This window comes from Ambystoma mexicanum, chromosome 12 (genome assembly GCF_040938575.1).
Source record: "Ambystoma mexicanum isolate Mex_15411 chromosome 12, UKY_AmexF1_1, whole genome shotgun sequence".
Taxonomy (NCBI): Eukaryota; Metazoa; Chordata; class Amphibia; order Caudata; family Ambystomatidae; genus Ambystoma; species Ambystoma mexicanum.
Genome location: NC_090936.1, coordinates 400566955 through 400589953, shown reverse-complemented (window position 1 = coordinate 400589953; position 22999 = coordinate 400566955). Strand labels below are relative to the sequence as shown.

The 22999-nt window shown below is 46.3% G+C and overlaps 1 protein-coding gene across 1 annotated transcript in view; it reads left to right on the top strand.

The window, feature by feature from the left end:
- The window catches only part of OVCH1 (ovochymase 1), a 1424491-nt gene that overhangs the window by 360240 nt on the left and 1041252 nt on the right, over positions 1 to 22999 (top strand). Inside the window, exon 6 of the mRNA XM_069628530.1 lies at positions 929 to 1024. Coding sequence (XP_069484631.1) covers positions 929 to 1024 — 96 coding nt within the window. The remainder of the gene's footprint in view (positions 1 to 928; positions 1025 to 22999) is intronic.

Below are 22999 nucleotides of genomic sequence, written 5' to 3'. Positions count from 1 at the left end.
GTCATCTTCGACTCATTCTCGCCTCTTCTCTCCTTACGGACCTTAAATAAAAAGGCTGACTTTCAGCTGCACCTCCTCAGAGGTATCCTACCCTTTCCCCCCAGAAGCTGTCTCCCGAGCCCTGGCTCTCTCCAGGCCAGAATACTGCAATCCTGCCTAGACACAAACCAGTTGTTGGCTTTGCCAATGCATTTTGCTTGCAAATTTTCATGTAGGGCAAATATAACTAAGTTTGAGCAAGCTTGATACCCAATACTTTAACTTGGATTTAAACAAATGAAAATAAACCGAAGTGCAATATAGAATGTCATCTGATGCAATGGTATGGTTAGTAATTTGTGTAAAATGCTAAAGTTTGTTTTAAGTGATGGGATGCAGGTTCTCTAACCTTTCTCAATGTTCTGGTTTGTGATTGTTTATTTCAGTATTTTAAGTCTTTAATCCAAGGAGTGTCTTGTGGGATGACATTAACTTTTTCAATATTGCAAACCATGTAATACAAAAACTCTAAAGGTGGCATTGAAGGCAGTTAAAAGCACAACATGTTAGAGGGATCTATGATCATTTAACAAAAGTCAATCTAAATATTGTCTTGTTTCATGCATGGCTTTCAAGAATTTCTATCGTTTTGGGAATTCATTGTTCACTTTTAAGTAGTTAATTTATTTTGTTGAAGGGATCTTTTGTATAGCATGACTTTTGCATGTGTGGGAAGTCCATACACCTCCCCAGCCTCTGAATCCTTCTAATATCCCAGTTTTGATATTAGGCTTTATTAGTGAAAGGAGGTTTTGGAAGAGGGATTTAACAATCGCTTTATCCAACATGTCCTGAGGCTTCAGAGTAATGTTTATAATGTTGGGTTGGTCTGTTTTTAAACCCAGTTGATATAGTACCATTCTAAACTCACTAATCTCCTGATTCCTAGGTAAATATGTGCAGCCAATCTGCCTTCCACATCCAGATGATTATTTTGCGGTTGGAACATTGTGTTCAGTTACTGGCTGGGGATTAACTTCAGAGGGTAAGTAGGTCATTCAAACAAATATTTCAGGCTATTTGAACATGTAATTTTCAGTAATTCGAATTGTTCCAAATTTCTCATGCTATGGATGCAAATTTCCTCCTGTAATTTCTTTTTATCTTGTGTAATTTGTCATGTTTCCTCTGTGGCCACTATGCATAAGGAGTTTTCTCTTCCTTAAGAATCCCACAAGAATACAGGTCATGTTTTGGCAATTGAAAGAATGTTGGTATTGCCAGATTTGTGGATCATTCAACAGTTTATATATCCATTTTCTATTGTCTGGCTAGTAGGCCATATTTAGCATGTATCAGACGCCCAAAATTAGGGATAATGTGTAGGCCTGGACAGAACTGACCATTTATAGTTTGATTAAACCTACACCATGAGATTAGCAAGGGCTTTTGACATGGTTGAATCTTGAGTTGAATGCTCAGACTTCTAGGCCTCAAGACTTTTTGCCCAATTGGTAGCCTTGGACCTCAGGTTAAAACTATCTTTTTGTCCAGCCAATCCAAGCCCTCCCAGTTGATACAGGTTTTTGATCTCCAACACAATCCACAGAACAGCAAGTTCGGTTTGTCATGTAGTGCATGTTGGTATTAGAATTTGTTGAGTGGGCTTGATCTTCGTTCTTTGGTGTGAATGTTCAGGGTGTTGGATTGCTCATGTGGTTCTCTCATGGCATGCTTACTATTCTCTGAGGAGATGAGGAGGCTTGCAGGAGAATTCCCCAATGATGGATGATGGGGAGGCTCCTTCTTTGGTGATGGTTCATGGGTCAGGGCTATGCTGCATTGCTGACCCAAAGTTAATGGGGGAAGGCCTCTGCCAAAGGCCCCACTTTTCCTGAGGCCCTAACTTCTAGCAAGTTGGGCAGAGCCAGGAGTGGACTGATCCTACAATGGTAGGGTCTTCTTGTAGAGTACCTAATGGAGTCTTGACAGTGTAGGAGAGGAGGGCATGCTTTTGATCAAGGAGGGTTGGTAACTGTTACCATAGATTTCACCAAATACCATTTTACCTAATGAGATTTCACTGAAAATGGTACGTGAAGTGGTATGTGTAATGCATAATACGTGGGGTGCGGGGTAAGGGTATGTTAGGGTAGGGAGTGGTGAGGTGGGCTGCAAGGGGGGGTCTCCCCCACATTATAAAAAAAGTAGACAAAGTAAAGTCCTTTATTTTTTTTTGGGTGGAATGGATTCAGTGATCTCCATTAGGTAAAACATATCCGAAGAAATCATACATCCTGGTAACTGCAAGAAGCACCCTGGGGAAAGAATGAGATTGGTGGGGTGCATTGATGTTTAGTTTATTCGTTTGTATTGCGCACCAGACCTGAGGGTATGAGGGCGCATGGTTATTCAAAGCTTGGTTACAGGTTGCTTATACATTACAGTATTACAATATGACAACGGAGGAAAGTTTACAATAAGGCAGATATTTTACAAATTTACAGATAAACATAATTTACATGGACTGCAACAGTGTGGTGGGTTCGAAGTATTAGTGGTCCTTTTTCTTTATCCACTGGATATAGTTGCGTCTAAAGTCTGTATAGGTTTGGGGTGTCCTGAGGGATGGTGGAAGGGCGGACCAGTGTTGGGGTGCTTTCACCTGGAAGCTGTTGCCACCCATTTTGGTACGTTTGAACCTGGGAACTATGAGCAGGTTTGCGTTGGAGGTTCTGGTAGGTCTGTTGGGGGTGTATTTGCATAATCTGTCTACTAGGTAGCGTGGGGCAGCGTTGTTCAGGCATTTGTGAGTTAGAGAGGCTACTTTGAGCAGGATTTTGTCTGAGGTGTTGAGCCAGTTATGGGATTTCCTATGGAGTTGGTATTCACCCAGCAGGGCAAATGGCCGTGGACAAGGTGGGTATCGGACAGGACAAAACTCAGGTGGACAAGCTTGTGATGCCGCAGCAGGTAGTTGACCTTGTTGCAGTCTAGAAGGTTGTAGAATGAGGTGAAAACTTGCTCTGAACTTCATGTTGGAGGGTGTAAGCCAGGCATGTGAGCCACAGGAAGCAGCACCGCCTTTAGCCACATAGCCCTCATGGTCCTTGGTGAGACCATTTTGCCCTTCCATGGGGGACGAGTCGGAGACCAGCTTCATGGTTGGAGGACACTGGGAAGATGGTGATGTAGGCAAAGAAGGGAAAGGGAAAATCCTGAACCCTGTTAACTACCATGAGCAACCAGACTCGCTGATGGCACAAACCTTTTCTTTACGTTTATTAAATGCCCAGACCCTGGGGTATCACAGCACGGTTACAGACAGCTTTGGCATTCATATTCATATAGTTGCGAGTGGCTAGACATGCAAAGAAAATTACAGTAATATTTAAGCTGATAAAAATTATTTACATTTTCGGCAATTGAGCATTTTACTAAAATTGGTTTAACCAGGATTTTAGCAGTTTTGTAAAGCCATGGAAGGATACCTTTTTTTGGGGGGCCATGAATTGGAAACTGCTCCCCCAGCTCTGGTGTTTTTATATGAGTTGATTGTCATTTGATCTCAGTGATCTAATGGGTTATTTTTTGTTTATGGCGTTGTTTAGGTAGATGGGGGGGGGGGGGGTGGCAAGGCATTTGTACGTGATGCATAATGTGTTAAAGATAATTCTGGCTTTGATGGGTAACCAATGGGATTCCCTCCTAATCTTAGAGATGTAATCAGATTTTTTTTATTCCAAATGCTGCCCGTAATGCTTTGTTTCACATTAGTTGGTTTGCTGAAGTTTGTGTTGGAGGTCCCTAGTAGTAACTCATTACAATAGTCCAACTTTGATAAGTCAGGGCCCTGGCCAGAGTGAGGCAGTTATTGGGTGTCGGAAATTGTCGGCTTATTGCAATTAATTTTGAAGTATACGATGTGGATGATGAAAGTGTGCTTATGTTTGGTCATAGTGAGGTTGGCATCTAAGTAAACTTCTAATGTTTTCATTTGCTTGAGTACTGGGATCAACGGACCATCAATGTTGAAGGGGGTAGTCCGAATGGAGGGCAGCTATTTTTAGTTTTCTGTCTTCTCATCGTTGAGGCAGAGGCCATTCAGCGCCATCCAGTTTTGGATGATGTCATACATTTTATTAATGGACAAAGTGTCCTGGTTATTCCCTGAAATGGGTATGAGGATCTTGGTGTCATCTGTAAAGTTGTTGTAGATGACACCCATGTCATCTAATGCCGAGAAGAGAAGCTTCATGTAAGCATTATAGAGGGTTGGTGAGAGACCTGATCCTTGGGGGAGTCCGACTGGGATGGGATCAGCACCTTCTTTGCCTTTGGAGATTCTAGATGGGCTTTCGACTAGGAAGGATTTCACCCACATAGTGGCATTTTTAGAGAAGTTGAAATAATTAGCTAGCGAAATGCAGTTTGTCATGTCACCTTAAGAAGGTTGAATGCTGGAGACAGGTCTAACCACAGAAATATACCGAGTTTCCCTGAGTCTCTGATGGTATCCATCTGGATTTTCAGGTCCAGGAGTGCTGTTTCCGTACTGGGATTTGGCCTAAAGCCAGATTGTCTAGTTCCAAGGAGCTGGTTCTGTTCGAGGTTGGCTTGAATTTGTGTGTAGTCTATTTTGTCTGATTTTGAGCAAGAATGGGACCGTGGTTATTGGTCGGCAATTCGTAGGCACAGTAGGGTCCAGAGTTTAAATTTTTCTCTTTTTTTTTTGTTTTGCAGCGGGGTGACCCAGGCTCCTTTTGATGCTGGCCGGGACTGTGTTGGTGTTAAAAGAGGCATTGACAAAGTTGGTTATAATGGGGGTGAGTGTGGGTGCACATGCTCTGACTAGTTGAACTGGGACATTGTCACCTTTTGACTGGGGCGAAGTAGAATAGTGGGTTAGTGTTTTTGGTGGGGGAGTTTAGGCATTTTTATCGGCTAATATTTGTCTTTTGGTAATTATTTTACTTTGTAACAAGGCAGTCTTGGAGGCTAATGCATCTTGAATGGTGGTGCACCATTCTTTGCTGGAGTTAGCTGAGGCCGTGACTGGGGTGGGATTTTTCATTTCTCCAAGGCTAGAGAAGAGTTCTAGTCTGAGGCATTACTAATGGGTGTGTTGTAGGCATTGGCTTTATGGGTGATAGATGCTTTATAGATTTTGTTTGCATCCTTGAAGGCGCTGGCGGAATTGAAAGTAGGATGTTTTTTATAGGCATATTCAAGGGAGCATTTAGTTCTTCTTAGCAATACTAACTCTTCGTTGAACCAGAAATGTGTCCTTTTGTCGGCACGTCACATTTTGGTTGTTGATGACGCTACCGCATCTATGGTATCAGTGAGGCATTTGTGGTAGGAGTCGGCGAGGGAGCATGTCATCGCTAGTGACCAAGTTAGTTTCTAGTGCTTTGAGAATGAGGGCAAAATTCTGAGCTTGCAAGAGTTTCTAGCTTCGTACATGTCAATTTCTTTGGTTTTAGGAGGGCAGGATTCATCACTCATTAGGGTGAATTGTATACAGTGCTGGTCCATCCAGCCAAGGGGTGTAATTGAATCCATGCTTAATCTTGTATTAAGTGAGAGAATCCAATCTAATGGGCTACCCTTGATGAGTAGGAGCATTCACCAGTTGGGTGAAATTCATGTCCTTGAGTGCTGAATATGATTCAGCTTTGTGGTCTTGGTTGCCTTTGAAACCTAGATTCAAATCACCAAGGATAATGCATGTAGTGTTGGGTCTAATAAGTGGGGTTAGTAATAATGGAATATCTGCTTCAGGATGACTATTGGTACTGGATGTTCTATAGATCACCACAATGTTGATCGTGGTTTTCTTATTCATAGCGAATTCGCCTAGCAGAGGTTCATAGCCTGCAATGTCTTCGATGGAACAGGATCTTAATTGTAGGTTACTCTTAGCTATAATAGCTGCACCGCCTCCTTAAGTATGGGCTCTTATCGGTTGTGAGGATGGTCTAGTCTGGTGGGCTAGGGAAAGCTAGCAGAGGTCCAGATGCTTTGCGACTACTAGAAGGTCCAGTTCAGTAATTGGGTAATGTATTTCAATTGCCTGAGCTCCTAATGATCAGGTGTTGATAAGGATGCCTTTTAAGTTGGTTGGTGGCTCATGTTCAACTATGGCTGTGATCATGGGAGTCTGTGGATGAAGGGCATTGGGCGGCTCGTTTGGTGGTCAGAACTGTGGGTGGCTTGTATTTTCTATTGTGCAAGAGATCATTAGACTTTGGTAATTTGGGTGTCAAGAGGGTTGGGGGTGTGGCAGAGAGCGCATACTATGGTGTGTGATATCTCAGGCGATGAAGCCTAGTGTTATCCCGGATGGGGTGAGTTTTGAGATCTTCTGCAGTATTAGGGATGTGGGAGGGGGGGGTATGGAGGTGGGTTCTAGACTAAGAGTACTAGTAGCCAAGCTAGGGCATTGGGCATAATCTTGAATGGGTGGAAATGATGGCATAGATGTTAGGAATGGCGTGGGGCAGGGAATGAGTTGATGCCTGGCACATGCCAATCTGGTGAGGCCATTCCTGAAACCAAAGAAAGGACTACCTGTACAGGGTATGCAATTTTGAACAAGGCAGAATGGGAACATGGTGATGAGTAGCCAGCCTAGCATAGCTGTGCTCAATGTGGATAAGACTGGAGGGCCTTCTGTACAGCGCTAGGAGTGTAGTATGGGCTTGGTTGGTCTAGTAGAAATTGGCAGACTAACTTAAGAATTAGCACCTGTGGTGATCTAAACAGGAGTAAAGCAGCGTGGAACAAATCAGATAGCCATTGACCATATTGTGCAGTGCATTATACGTTATCATAAGCGGTGACCTTAAAGTGGGGTCAGAATGTTGTGCTTTAAGCAACTTGTAATACGTGAAAATACTGGCTTTACCCAGGTGTTTATTCTGTTACCTTAGCACTAGCAAGACGAAGGAGGGCAAGTAGTAGATATTAGCTAGGCTTTACAATAGATATAATAGGCAAGGGTTATAGGCCTGGGGCTATGAGCAATATTCAATGATCAGACTTATGAACCATGGTCACAGCGTTAGGTGCCCAAGGCTAGAGGCTGTTATCTTGGGCTAGGTGTTACAGGGGGCACAGGATATGGAGGCACAATAGAAGGCGGCGCAGAAGTTCTAGTATGAAGGCAGTATACAACAATACATTTTTGAGTTATTAATTCTACTAGGTTAAATGCAATAGTGAATATACAGTATTCAATTACTCAATATTCACCAGCAGACCAAGTCCACATATCTTCCCCTAGCGCCCCTACTTCCACCAACACCCCATCTGGTGATGAAAATGGACAGAGCCTAGAATAGCCCAGGGCCAGGTTGTGGCATGGTAGCACATCTGACAAGCCATGCCACTGCACCCTTCCAGCCTGCCCGTTTTGTGCTAGTTACACAAATAGCTGTGGGCAGTTGCAGACCCCTGTTTTCATCACCACCCTAACAAGCAGTTGGGTAATCGTGCAATACTGCCAGCACCCACTTCTGTATGGGAATCCCATGAATATGTAATGAGGCAGACAACTAACAGTATAAGCAGCAGGACCTGAGAACATGGTGTTATTTCTACCAATATAAAGCTCCACCATACTTACCTCTTGCAGATTGCAGTGCAGGGGGTAAGGATTGAAGTAGTCATGAAACTCATCCTCCACCCCCCACACCCCCATCTTCGAGAGTGACTGCATGAGCTAGAGAACATTAATGGGAGGAAATGCACTGCGGGAGAGCTTACAAAGTAGTGGGAGGCTGTTCCTTGTAAGACAGTGGTGCTTGTGATTTTTGATGTGGGATTTAAGATTTCTGGCACAATAGGCAATGGCATGTTTAAGTTAGCAGTTTGTCATGACCTGTGTCAATAGAACACCATCTGTTTCCTTGTCTCATGCATTATAAACATGACTCCACTAGTCAAGGTTTGATTTGTACCAGGAACAAATCACTAAGGTGGTGAGTAGCCGTTCAATTGTCTTCTGCATTTAAAGACAGTTAATTTGTATGAATGCCAACTGTTGAACATGTCACTGAGCCATCCAATGTTGAAAACCGGTCTCAAGTTGTGCTCCATCTGCCAATGCAGGCCCTTGGCATGTTGCATTAGTTTGAGCTCAAAGTAAACCAGAGGGAGAACCTCAGTGACACTGACTTATAACACACGTGGTGTCCTCAAAAGGTCATAGTGTAGAGCAGACCTTGAACAAAAGCTGTGACAGACCGTGTTGAAAAAGCCTCATCTAGAGGGATGCAGTCATTTTTGACATTTCACTGCTCATGTAGAGTTCCAACAGGTAGCCACGGAGGTCTTGAGGTTGTGCATTCTGGCACATTGACATTTGTAAGTCTGCCTGAAATGTGAGCTGTTCTTCTGGGCCACAAAAACCATTTTCCCTCCCCTCCCACCTCCAACCCATTCGCACCCTCTTACCCCTTCCATTTCCCTCCTCCTTCTCACCCCTCCCTCTCAATTCTACTGCACTACTCTCCCTCTCCCCTTCAGTTTAATTGCTCTACTTACTGTTTTGTTGGACGGATTCATAATTGTAAATTGCTTCTACTGTTAAACTGTTATATGTATCTAGTTAAAATGTGCAGCGTTTTGGAGTAAAGCGCTACATAAACATAATAAATACAATACATTTTGTTTAACAGGGTTACAATTCCTAATACAGCATGTGACTTTGAAATGAGAACTTGTGAAATGCCTGGTCTTGCCAATTCATAAGGCAACAAGTCAATGTGCTTTGGGCTACTTCCAGAAGCCCAAATTACAAAGCCGTAGCCACTGTGCCTCCACCTTGTCCCAGATGTCCACACCTACCATTTCTTACCTGAAATCCTTTCATGCACAACACGGTCAGTGCAGACTTGTATGCTCCTCTCAGCACCTTGCATTACTCCAGTTCTCCAGCATTGGATCTTTCATGGATTCACATGCTGTGAAAATTTCCCCCGTCAGGCTGGGAAACCTCTGTACTTTTAATATAGCTGTTTCCCTATGGAAAACTTCAACACATTGTGTCCTATTGATGTCCTTTTGGGTGCTTTAAGTTGCACCAATAGGACCTCCTGTACAAATAGCCCTGCCCCCGCACCTTCCATGTTGCCATGCAGTCTGGGATGTCCTAATCGCATCCCACCCGAGCAGGCGTGCCACAGGGATTGAACCTCGGACCCTTCCTGTTCAACCTCTTCACGACATCCCGACAGATCTCCATGTGTGACCTGCCACTGTATGCAGACGATGTTGCAATCATCTCCCAGTCATTCAGCGAAGAGGAAGTGGCGAAGAACCTGCAAGCTTCATTGGATACCATTGCGTCGTGGTACAGCGACTGGCGGATAGAACTCAACACCAACAAGACAACTGCAACGCTGTTCGCCAGAAAGATCAAGGAGCACCCACACATCCGCCTCAACGGGGAGACCATCAAATGGGAGAGCAGCTGCCGCTACCTCGGTGTGACCCTGGACAGCAAACTCAACTGGGAAAGCCACATCGAGAATACTCAGCAGAAGGCAACAGGAAAGATGGCAGCGCTGTACCCACTCCTGAAGACCAAGTCCATGCCCCTCTGGACAAAGCTCAACGTCTACAAGCCGATCATCAGACAAACCCCGACGTATGCCTCCCCAGCATGGATGACCTGCCATGAGCGACACCGGAAGAGTCTTCAGATAGTCCAGAACAAGGCCTTGGGGATATCGTCTGGAGCTCCAATCTTCACAAGGATAGCAGACCTTCAGAGACCTGGACATTGAGATGTTGGACGAACATCTAGCGAAGCTGAGTGAGAACTTCTGCCAAGGACTGGATCAGAACCCGAAACCTCTGATCAGAAGACTCACTGCCACCACTGCAAACCCCTTTGACCGCTACCCACGGGCCATCACTGCGAAGACCCTGTGAAACCAGCCCTACTGTGACAAGACCAAACAGACCAACAATACTAACCCACGACTACATATTCAACCCGATAAGATGGAGTAATGAGGCTCAAGCCTCGGTATCCAAAAATCACAGCTGATGGAAAAAAATCTACCAGTAAGAAGAAGCATCGCCGGCTTCCCTTTAGATTTCAACTGTCTCCAAACTGTGGGATCACTTCATGTTCTCTTGAGTTTTTTTTGCTCTTCCGATTCATTGCTTCCGTGTGTTCTGGGCCCATCATGTCGGCTTTGGGCCAGCAGTCATTCAGGCCATGCGAGACCCGTGGTCTTGAAAATCTATGAAGGGGACTGGCATGCGGACTGTCTGTATTGCTTGTACCCCAACCACTCCCTGGAGAACTGTGATTTGCCAGGTGTTCTCCCAGAAGACGCTCAAAGCCTTTAACCGGTGGCTCGTTTGCTGGTTGAATGAAGGGGCCTATCCAGGATCGGAGGTTGGCTCGGCACGCGGCGGCAAGGCGTCAGCAAAGAGGTTACCTCCATGCAAGAGGGTGCAGTCAGCAGAGCCAGCGCACAAGAAACCATGCCCAGTGCAGAAAGGGCTTCGGATGGTCCGAGCGGTGCTGCTTGCTCGGTCGAGTGGCCTGCTTCAGGCACGCTGGTGCCACAGCCTGAGGTTGAAGAATTAGAGTGGCCGGCCGGAGAAATTGGTAGATCCATCACGTAGGCCCTCGTCCGAGGACAAGAAGTCGGTCACATTCGTTCTCCTCATTGACGAAGTCGCTGTCAAAGGACCAGCGACATTCGCCGTCGGAGAAGGAATCTTCGAAACACCATTCCCATTCTGCTTCCAGGTGGTCATTTTCACTGACGAAGCCCTGAGCCCCGGTGGCATCTCCACTCCGCAGATGACTAGTGCGTCGACGGTGGTGCCCCTCTCGACAACAGTGTTGAAACCACTGATCCCTTCAACTGCCTTGATGGCGGGGGCTATGGCCTTGCTGGGAACCATGACTGTTTCATTGAGTGCTGCAGCTCCACTGGGGACCGGGAGTGGTCCGTTTCCATCTGGGGAGGTGCTGTGGTAGTCTTGTGCAGGCTTTGGTCCTTTACTCCCGATGGAGATTCTCCAGCAGGACCCCAAAAGCTATGATTTGTCCTAGAGCCCGGAGGCATGTCTGCAGTTCCTGGACCGTTCAGTGTTGGGCCTGCAGCCGGCGGTTCCATCCACGTTGGTCGGTCTTGGGGTGGTTCTGCCACAGTACCTGTTGGTCAACCCCCAATCCCTACTTTCCATGCAGGTACTTTCTACACTGCAGTCCCTCGGGCAGTTGGATTCACAGCTTCTGGTGCCCCAAACCCCGGTGGAGCCGTTGTGGCGGGAGGACCTGGCCCTTCCCTGCCAGCTGGCTGAGACGGGTATCCCTCACAGGCCAGCCAAACAAATTGCCACAGGTTTGGCCGCCTATTACATCGCCTATATGCTACCACTTGCCCCCAAGTCGCAATCAGGAAGATGGGGAGCTGGAGTCTGTCCCTGAGAGCATCCCTCTGGACATGCTCTCGACGGTGTCATCTCCCAGGAGGGCGGATACGTGGGATACGGACCCAGATGTGGACCCCAAGAGTAGTCCTGCGCAGCCCTCGCCCCAGACGATGTGGGCGCTTTTCACACCATGATGGCCAAGGCATTGCAGGAGTTTGGCCTTTCTATTTGATCATATGGGGAAGAGACGGAAGGCGGTCTCCTCTATCCCCATCTTGGACCACGTGTGGCAGGAAGGCCTGCGCATGATGCGCCATCCTTTCACAGAGCCTGCGGTCAAGGGCTGCCTGGAGAAAAAGTTTAAAGCGCCGGAGTGTCTCAACGCAACCCATGCTGGAGTCGGTGGTGTCCGCGGCGACCAGTTGGAAGGCGCGTATCCAGCATAAGTGTGCGACCCTCCCCCCTCTCCCAACCGCCCCTCCAGACAATGAGGGCCGTAAGCAGGATGCTTTTGGCAAGGTGGTGATGACAGTGGGGGCGATGACGGTCAAGGCTGCCAACTTGTTGGCCATTAGGCTCGCTACAACAGGGAGATGTGGCACAGGTTGGCGCCGTTGCTGGATCTGCCAGAGCAGCAATGGAACGAAGCGATGCTGTTAGTTTGGGAGGGTGATGAAGCCTCCAACCGCAGTATTAATATTGTGGTGGATTTGGTGGAAGCCAGATTTAAGCAGATAATGGAGTTGTCCGGCGGCAGGTGTGGCTGCGTTGTGCAGACTTTCGCCCTGAAGTTCAGCATAAGGTGGCGGACATGCTGTGCGAGGGGGAGCAGCTGTTTGATGAGAAAATCGACAAAGCTCTGAAGAATAAGGATTCAGACATGGGGAGGTCTCTGACGACGCTGCAAGGTCGGCATTTGTTTCATCCCCTTCCCTCATCTCAGGGAGCATCGGAATGCCAGGTTTGCGGGATCTCGCGACAAGAGCTCCAGTAACTCTAGCTATTCCTTGCAAGGGTTTCGTCGATGGTTTCAGTCCACTCAGCGAGCCAAGGACTATCCAGGTCAACGGAAGAGGGGTTCCACCTCTGCTTCTGGGAGAGGTAGTCAGTCCAAGCCCCAACAATGACTGTCACAAAGGCAGCCGGCTTGGAGGGAGAATAGCAAGACATTTCGAGTAGTGGGGTCTCATTACGACGGACCGATAGGTGCTAGATGCAGTCTGTCCAATACAGCCACCCGGTGGTGGGTTTGCAGCTGCATCTACGAGTCTTGCAGCAGGAGGTGCACCTGATGCTAGAGAAAGGGGCTATATAAAAGGTTCCAAAGTTGGAAAGGGGCCAAGGAATCTACTCCTGGTGCTTCGTTGTCAAGAAACCGAATGAAAAGTGGCACCCCATTCTGAACCTGTGGCCGCTCAAAAAAAAAAGTGAAACGCCAAACGTTCAGGATGGTCACGTTGCAGGGCATTATTCGGGCGGTGCAGCCTGGGGAGTTTCTGGTATCCTTGGATCTGGAGGATGTGCACTTCCACATACCTATGCACCCCAAACATCACAAGTTTCTTAGCTTTGTGGTCGGCGACAAACCTTACCAGTTTCGGGTTCTTCTCTTTGGCCTCAAGTCTGCTCCCAGGACTTTCACCAAATGTCTGGTTCCGCTGGTGGCTTACCTCTGCAGGGTACCATGTCTATCCGTACCTGGACAATTGGTTGGTCAGGTGGGCGCCGAGTCGTAAGGCCTCGGAATCCCTGTGGGTGGCTATGACCCTGTTGCAGCGGGTGGGCTGTGCAGTCAACTTCACAAACTCCCGTCTGACTCCCTCCAGACTTCCTTCTTCTGGAGGCTCAGTTCCAGACACCGTACAATCTGGTGAAGCCATCTGTGCAAAGGATCTCCATGGCAGGCTCCTTGGTGCCAGGGACTTTGGTCCTGGGCCGGAGGTTTTTGTCTCTTCGGTTCCATGGCATCCTGCATCCCTATCATCCCGAATTGTCTGCTCTTCAAGCGCCTGGGGCAGGAGTTTCTCACTTCCCGATGGTCACAGGTTCTCAGGTCTTGGTCGGACAAGCTTCTCATATCCTGGGTGCTGGCGGACGCCCTGCAGTGGTGGAAGTGCTCTGGAAACCTTGTCGGGGGGGGGGGGGGGGGGGGGATGCTCCTGTTGGAGCCGGACTTTCAGTACACCATTGTAACGGACGCGTATCGGGTGGTTTGGAGTGCTCGCCTCAACTAGTTTCAGCTTCAAGGCTTATGAACCGTCAAGGAGTAGACGTTGCACATTAACGTTCTGGAGCTGATGGCTGTACACTGGGCGCTGAAGTCATTTTTTTTTTGCCCCTCATTCAAGGCTCGGTGGTCTGAGTTCTGACAGACACCACATCTGTTTTGTCTTTGCAAACAGGAGGGAGAGCACACATTCACAGCCCCTGTACAAGGAAGCGCCAGCGTTCTGGCACTGGGCATTGCGCACGAGATTCATCTGGTGGCCTACTATTTGCCTGGGGTTCAGAACGAGCAAGCAGTCGCGCTCAGCAGAGATGCAGTGCAAATGCACGAATGGCGATTGAAGGAAGACCAGGTGGTGGTGGTCTTGGAGAAGTGGGGGGTTGGGGGGAGGAGGAGGCTTCCCGGCTGGACTTGTTCACCAGCCCAGAAAACACAGTGCAGTGTCTTTTCCAGCAGGGTCGCTCATCCATACGGACATTCTCCTTTCTGTGGACGGGCCTGTCCGCGTACGCGTTCCCTCCGTTTCCACTGATCCAGAAAACTATCCAGATTGTGGGCAAGGTTGCGTGCAGGGTGATGCTGGTGGCCCGGTTCTGGCCCCGGAAGATGTGGTTCTCTGATCTTCTAACAGTGGACGACATGCTACATCTGGGATCAGAGATGGATCTTCTGTCACAGGACGAAAGAAATGCTATGTTGGCCTTGGTCACTTTTTTCCAAAGGAGTCTACTCCGGCGGAGAGGGCGCTACGTTCCTTGGACGTCAAGAGGGCGTTTAAGTTTTATCTGGCCAGGACTCAGTCCTTCAGGTATGTCGAGGCAGCTGTTTGTGGCTTTTGGCTCCGCCAACAGGGGGAAGCTTTTTTAGAAGCGGGGACTTTATCGTTGGATATCATGTGTGTTTTCCTTTTGCCACAAGGCTAGCCATTCGTTGACTCACAGTGCCCATTCTATGAGGTCTACAGCATCTTCGGCAGCTCTGTGGGCAGGCATACTGCTCATACATTTGCCAAGAAGCAACTTGGGCGGTGCCACACACCTTCAACAGACACTATCTGGGTCAGCAACATACAGAAGATGTGCAGGTGGGGGCGTGCAGTCCTCCACCGCCTGTTCCAATAAGGTAGGCCCTGCAGCTTCCGGGGGTTTGTTTTTTACTGATGTTTTCGGCCTTCATAACAAAGTATGCTTGTCTTTTGTTGGAGCGGGATTGCCTGGGGCATAGGTCTTGATTGCCTGTTATGGACCTCCAGGTTCTCTTACTGCTATGTAGTCTATTCACAGGATGTGAATCCATGAAAGATCGAATGCTGGAGAAGGGAGTAGTTTCTTACCTGTAACTCCATTTCTCCAGCGTTGGTACCTTTGTTGGATTCACATGCGCCCTCTGGCCTTCCCCTTCAGGCAAACCTACTTCGAGTTCCATTTTGTTGAGGTTAAAATCTCAAGGGAAGCTGCAGGGTGGGGCTATTTATACAGGAGGTGCTATTGGTGCAACCTAAAGCACGGAAAGGATGTTGATCGGACACTTAAAGTGTCGATGTTTTCCATAGGAAAATGGCTATATTAAAGGTTTCCCAGCCTGACAAGAAATATTCACAGCATGTGAATCCATGAAAGATGCCAACGCTGGAGGAATGGAGTTACAGGTAAGAAACTACTCCCTAACCCTGTTAGCTTAGTGGAAGCAAAGGCTACCCAGTATTTTCTTACAGCCATGTAGTCTGTTCTCTGACCACTGGATGAAATGAAATGTCCATTGTGAAGTGGATTTCTTTTTGTCCTACAAATTGTAGTACCCAGCCCACTGTAATCTATATTTTCCTTGTGATCGAAATGGCAGCTGGACATTTCCTGGCTGGATGAACTTTTAACAAGCTGTCGAAATCCATAATTTTGAGTAGAGTGAAGGGTCTATGGGCAACATTTCCAGGTTAGAAGGGGTGGGATAATAATGCTCAATTAAGCGGCACTACAGATCTAAAATAGGCAAAATCTGTTGGCGAAGGTGCTATTGGCTCACAGTAATGGTTATACACCATGCACTTCAAACAATTAAGCATTTTTGTGAATTGAGTAGTAGTGGAATACCTTTAATGAAGTGTTAAGTGATAGGTGGTAATGCTCCTTTCACAAGCTCCTGATGTAATCCACAAAAATGTTAAAATCGATAACCCTGTAGTGTATATAAAATTTGATATAAATTTGACCCAACCCCTATACATTTAATGTCCCTAAACAAATGTGACTACATTTTATATCAACTCGACATGAATTTGATAAGAATTGCAATGAATTTGATATAAAAATACAACTATGGGTGCTACTTGCTAAATATTCATGGGTCTATGGGTGGCACTAAGACGAGATTAGGGGTGTGGTTTTATTATGGATATATTTCTGTTATTGTAGGCCTCCAACGCCTGCACTTGTAAGATTTCTTGGGGCTATCAAGCGTAGTGTCAGTGGGTGGTTGGGGTAAACGAATTATGAACGGCTCCAGTTATAACAGTGAGAAAACAGCCTGCGGCAGCATTGAAAATCCTGATAATTTACCTTGGTCTTAGAAGATGCAACAGTCTTAATGCAATTGACGACTCACTGGTTTTGATAGTGGACCGTTAAGATTGGGAGCTCAGTGAGAACATGTCTACACTGTGTGAGCAGCCAGTTGCCTCATTGCCACTGCCGTGGAGCGGTCTATTAATGTTCTTCAAAACACTCGGGCAAGTTCAGCCAAAGAGATGACTCGTTTGCAAATGGCCAACTGTGCTGATGCCCTGGTCCTCTAGCAGCCCATGGGTGTAGTGCCTGTACTATGCTTAGATATGGACCATGCTGAAATGGAGTCTAAATACAATGGATATGAGTTTATGATCATGCAGAATGGAGTTGAGGGGGAGAGTGACACTGATTCACCCCATACCTCTGATCCCAAATTGGGTTGGAGAATACAGAAGGACATGGAGTGGCAATATCTGATGTTGTGCCAGCATGTGGGTATATTTTTAGAGTGAAAATGTGTACCTTTTTAGGGGTGACACACCTAACCTGGCATTACAACCATGCATTTCTGTTTATCTACAGCCTATAGCTGATAAAATATCAGTCAATGTCAATATTTGCTGTTTTCTGTTCAAATCAATTTGAAGACGCATGTAATCTCAACAATATACTTTGTAAGCATTCTAGCTCTATAATGGAGACCAATAGTTTTGAAGACAATGTGGTCACAAAAGTTATGAGATGGGCTGATATCCTAGTCATTCAGGACTTCACAGCCATAGTGGTGAAAACATGTTTAAAACACTTGTATAAATGGTGCGATAGGCATAAAATTGATCCATAACGGGAGGCTCATGAATGTTTGAAAAGACCAATATGTAAAATGTTACATGTTGAGCCCTAAACATCTTGTAAAAATATTGCGTCTACTACAGCCATCAGCTCAGCTAAGGGCTTGGAAAGAGCCAGAATAATGCGCGTGGGCTATACAAGTGACATATATAAGCCTCTTTTGAAAGTGAAGAAGTTTAGATGGGATGTCTGCTTTGTGTTAGAGGTATAATTGAGAAAACTGTTTGCTCAATTATACTTAATCCCCCCATTTGCAATCACAACCGAGAAATGTACCTGGTGCCTTGTAAAAGGACATGTGAAGATTGAGAATATAGATAACGTATATATATTTCTGCTTATTTGCAGGAAATAAAAAAATGAACACCTGTTGAGCTGCCAATTGTAATGTGAAAGTTGGCAGTGCATGTGTACAGCAATCAATGCTGGATTTACTTGAAGAGCATGTAGACGGTATATTCGCAAATATGTTCATGTTGATCTGCAAACACCACCACAGTCATACAAACGTGACTATAACAATGTTGTATGTATCGCGAACATATTTCAAGATGCCATCTTACAATTAATATCTAATGGCCTAATGGCTACAAAGCGGGTTTTAATAATTTAAGGCTGCCTGTGGAACTTTCATGGAAGCTGGTGTATGACATGCAACATCCTAGCTTTTAAAGGATACTGGCTATTTGATTGGGAACTTTAATAATTGGTCAGACACCGCTGTACAGTGTATGTTCACAATGTGCTAAACGGCAGAGTGTAAATGAAGTAATTGAGCTCACTGCTGAATGTGTAGCCTGATTGATAACTGTACAACAATATATAAACCCAGATATTAAATGTTAATACAAATTTGATGGTGTGAATACAAATCTGTTGTAAAATGTAGTCTTTGTCCAACAGCTATGGGGTGAACCTGGCCCGCATAAAGCTGTCCAAAATATTACGATGAAGGGGGTACTGGTAGTTATGGAGGTGTTGAGGGATTGTATTGTGTTGTAAAATGAGAACTGATGGCAAGAATTTGTCAAAGCGCTGTAAAGACGTGGCCATCGGATCAGGAGTGCTACACAAGCCGGCCCAAAAACACTTTGAACAATGAATGACCATGGTATCTGATATAGATCAACAATGGCAGTCTGATCACATCAATATAAGCCAGTTCCAGGGAGACAATGACTTTAGATATATTCTAAGAAAAGGAAACGCAGGCAAGTTAGTCTGCGGGGTGGGCTGCACTGCCTAAATACCACTTTCTGTTTACATTCAGTAGGTATAATTGTGAATCCTTAATTCAAGTCTTCATATCAATTTCATACACAACACTTATTTGTTTTTCTTTAACGCCAACAATTGGCTTATTTTAATTGAAATCATTTCAGATGCACCTACAGCTGATGCATTTCGGACTATAAAGTCCTTCAGGGGGTAGATTAGTCATCTGCATTCGCCGGTATACTCCATATCTTGTAACGGACATTGCCGTGTAAAGTGGTTCCGCAAAGCCTTTTGGCGCCGGACACACCAATTAAGTCAAGCGATTGCTTCGCGGAGGCACTAATCATTGGGTGTGCATCCCACTCGCAGATCATTACCTCTAGAATTATTCAGTCATCGGGGGAAATTTATATCTAAAGGAAAGCGGTGCCCGCTCACTTTAATCACATTCGATATATTCTAGCCATCTATGTCCTATGACAATACACCTGTTTAGGCTTTAAAACAAGACGAGATCCAGTGTAGCTGCAGCTTTTGAATGCATATTTAACAGCAGGCGAATATCTGCTCAACTACAGATGAGGTATTCGAGAAATTATCCTGAATGGGGAGCTGCACACAAACACAGCAAGTCGAACTGGTTTTGGTGAGTTTAAATCAAGAGGTATGCGTCAGTAGTGGGGCCCAGAATGGTAATTTCTCGTAAACCCTTCATAAAGTAGAAAACAAAGTTTGGTATGCCTCACTGTCTGCGCTGCCATCTTTATCCGTGTGAATGAAGTATATCGAGGCAAATGCTACACGTTAATATTATAATGTATAAAGTTTTTGCAACTTGAAAATTACCACATTGTTAATGACACAGTAACAATAAGTTGAGAGGTGGTTCCAGATGAGACTACTCGAAAAACATTTAGTCAACTTATTTTTTAAGGTTTCATGAGTTTAATCAACAAAAACGCCACGCCAACAAACCCTAACTGGGCCGTCTTCAGGGTGTAAAAATGTATCGCTACCAACCAACCTAATAATAATATATACATGTATCAACACATGAGTCATCAACATAATTATTGATAAGAGATACAACGGTTATATGATACCAATAAAAAGGTGTAGAGGCATGAGTACAAAAGCAGGCTAGGGGAGAGGGGGAGAAAAGACAAAAACAAGACATGGTCAGCGAAAGCGGTACTCCAATCTTGACGACCTTTTTTGAGTAACGTTCTAGTGCAGTCAAAAGTAGTAAGTGAACCTATCCACCTCACAAAGTGAAAGCAGTCCATGCAAGAGGGATACCTGATCAATGGGGCACGTGGTGCAGTCTGTGTGCCAAAGATTTTGTTAATGAGTAATTTTTGTCTAATCTCTAGTGAGCTTCCGTTCTGTCAAATGTTTCTGCAAAAGCAGACACGACCTGCTATTAGAATAATAAATCAGTCATCCCATTTTGCAATACCAAAAAGTAATGAATAGCTTTCTGCAGCTTACCTGCGGGTCACAGAATTACTGAAAGTGACGCAAAGTCATTGCATTGCAGCTAAGTGTTGTATTTTAGACTTCCCTAAAAAGAAAACTGGTTTTATCAGCCCGTGTGACTAAATCTTCAGGCAGAAAACGCCATGTGCACTGTAGTTTACGACGGCGCTTGGGGAAACTCGCCCATTGACTGCTTGAATGCATGCGTGTCTGGTGATTCCTGCCGTGTAAAGTGGTTCTGCAAAGCCTTTTGGCGCCGGACACCAATTAAGTCAAGCGATTGCTTCGCGGAGGCACTTATCATTGGGTGTGCACTCGACTCACAGATCATTATTACTTCTAGAATTATTCAGTCATGGGGGAAATTTATATCTAAAGGAAAGCGGTGCCCGCTCACTTTAATAACATTAGATATATTCTAGCCATCTATGTCCTATGACAATACACTTATTTAGGCTTTAAGACGAGATCCAGTGTAGCTGCAGCTTTTAACAGCAGGCGAGTATCTGTTCAACTACAGACAGACCCTGGTAAGGAGTTTCAAAATAAACCCTTACAGATCCTTCTAAAACACTGGGTGTACAATTTCATAACAACTTTCGAAGTTGAAGCCTCCACTGTAGAACGTTTTATCAAAACTTTTTTAAAACCCAGATCTGGCATATTTTCACAGCTAAAAACACCCATAGATATGTGGACGTCTGGCTCACTGGGAAGCTCTATATATACAGAATTGATTATTTGGGGGAGTTGTTGGGGATCCAAAATGTCAGCAAAGACGAACCATTTATAGAAAGTTATAATTGGTAAAGGAGGAGGCTCTTGGAAACTAGTGAAATGGCTGGGGTGGCCCGTTGGGTGGATCACAGCTCTCTAGAGGTCATGGCTGTATGGCGCTGAAGTCATGGAGCCTTGCCTATTTTACATTCTGCTCCCCAGCAACATCCCCAGAGAAAAAAAATCCAACTTCACTGAAGTTGGCCAAACCCATACATTTAGAAGGAGAGTGGGCCATTCGTGGGATACTTTAGTGAGGATGCCACGTGTGTCATAGCATGAGCAACCCTGGATGGCATGAACCAGGATTGTTCCCTGAGGGGTGCTACCCAAATATTCAAGAGCTTGTCGGTCATCAATGAAAGAATCGGTCATACCATGGTGACAGTGTTACATCTACATCCAAGCAGGGGAACGTTTTTCCAGGGGCTAGATGCCTCTGTAAGGATTTCATCAGTGGGTAGCCTGGGTGATAAACTGGGAACCATGCAAGATGTTGGAAGTAGAGAACCATGAGACAATAGCCAAGCTGATATTAATGGGGGGTGGGCGTTAGTGTTTACTGATTTACAGCAATATAGTGGAGCGCCAAAGAGTGGGAGATAGCTATGCACCATTACTTGTGAGTGCGGAGATCAAAGGTAACTAGAATTCTCCAGCATTGGCTCTTTGGAAATATTCACAGCATGTGAATCCATGAGTCGTTCAGCTGGGAAACCTTAACTTTAATACAGTGGTTTTCCTATGGAAACCTTTGACACGGAGTGTCCCATCAATGTCTTTATGGGTGCTTTAGACTGAACCAATAGGACGTCCAGTATAAATGTCCCCGCCCCCACGGCTTCCCTTCAGATTTCAACCGTCTCAACGGTTGGGATTACCTTGTGTTCTCTCTTGTTTTTGTCTACGCAGCCCTTCCTGTTCCTGTGTGCTTCCAGGCCCCATCATTTCATCTGTGGGCCCGAAGAAGTCTTTATTTCAGCCGCAAGATCTGCAGCCTCAATGTTTATGAAGGGGATGGCTATGCAGACACTTTGTACTGCCTGTACCCAATCACTCCTGGAGAACTGACATTTGTGAGAACTGACATTTTCTGGGAATTCTCCCAGGAGACGCGCAAGGACCATAACGGGCAGTTGATTTGCTGGTTGAACGAAGAGGCCTATCCGGCTTCAGAGGTGGGCTCTGGCCGCGGGGGCAGGTCCTCTACTCCTTCAGTTAAGAGGTCACCCTTGCTCCAGAGGGTGCGGTCAGTGTAGCCGACGCCTAAGAAGCAACCCACTGGGGCTGGCCCGGCATCAGATTTGAGAAAAGGCGGTGAGTCTTCTGTGGCACAGCCAGTGCCGAAGTGTACGGGGTCAGGGGCCCCCCTCTCAAGGCAAACCTGCACAGAGGGCTGATAAGCCGAATGATTCGGGTTCGTACCCGCAGAGGTCTGCGTAACCGTTGCACATGACCTCTGCTTCGGACAAGAAGTCGAGATTGCATTCGTCCTCGACGAAAGAATAGTCTTCAAAGGACAGGCATCACTCATCTTCAGGCCTCAAATCTTCCCGACACCGCTCCAGGTCCACGTCCAAGCAGCCCTCTTCACTGACGGGGGAGGGGGGGGTTCCGCACTGACAGCTGGGCTATCGTTGATTCCACCAGCGACAAGCTCCTCGACAAGGGACCCTACGTCGACAACAGCTTTACTACCTGCGACCCCCGTTGACGGCCTTGCTGACAACTGCTACATTGACGACTGCCCCGTTGATGGCGGTTCCAGCAGGGCTGGAACTGCAGAAGCCCTTGGTGCCGTTGATGGCCAATGTGGGTCTGTTGCCTTCTGGTGAGGTGCCATGACAATCTGGCTCAGGATTTATGTCTAATCCTGATGGATATTCTCCAGCAGGGGCCCTCGACCTATGACTTTGACTCTGGTCCAGAGGAAGGACATCAGTTTCTAGATCCTTCAGTGTTGCTGTTGGGCCTGCAGCCTTCTTTTCCATCCACATCTGGAGGCCTGGGTGCTGTCCCACCTCAATATCTGCTGGTTAATCCACATTTGTTGCGCTTTTTGCAGGTGCTTACGACACTGCAATCACTCCTGGGATCGTTGGATGCCAGGCTTCTTGTGCCTCAGGCTCCGGTGGTTCCCTTGGGGCAGGACTTGCTTGCCATTCCTCGTCTGAAGGTTTCAGAAGCTCCTCGCCATAGAGGCACTCAACCAAGGTCTCCCGCGGTTCGGCCTCCTGTGCTGTCTCCTGGGCCTTGAGCCCTCCTCGTAGGGATCAGGAGGAAGGGGAACTGGTGGAGTCTGAGCTGGACATAGTTCCACAGGACACTCTCGTGACTGTCTCGTCACCCAGACTGGTGGACACCTGGGATACTGATCAGGAGATGGATGCTCAGAGTACCCCGGCACAGCCTTTTCTGATGTTGGAGCCTTTCATGCATGATGGCAAAGACATGCCAGGAGTTTGGCCTCACTCCGGAGGAGGAGAGATTTTTTTTTTATTTTTTTTTTTATCATATGGGGAAAAGGCAGTCTTCCCTATCCCCATTTTGGACA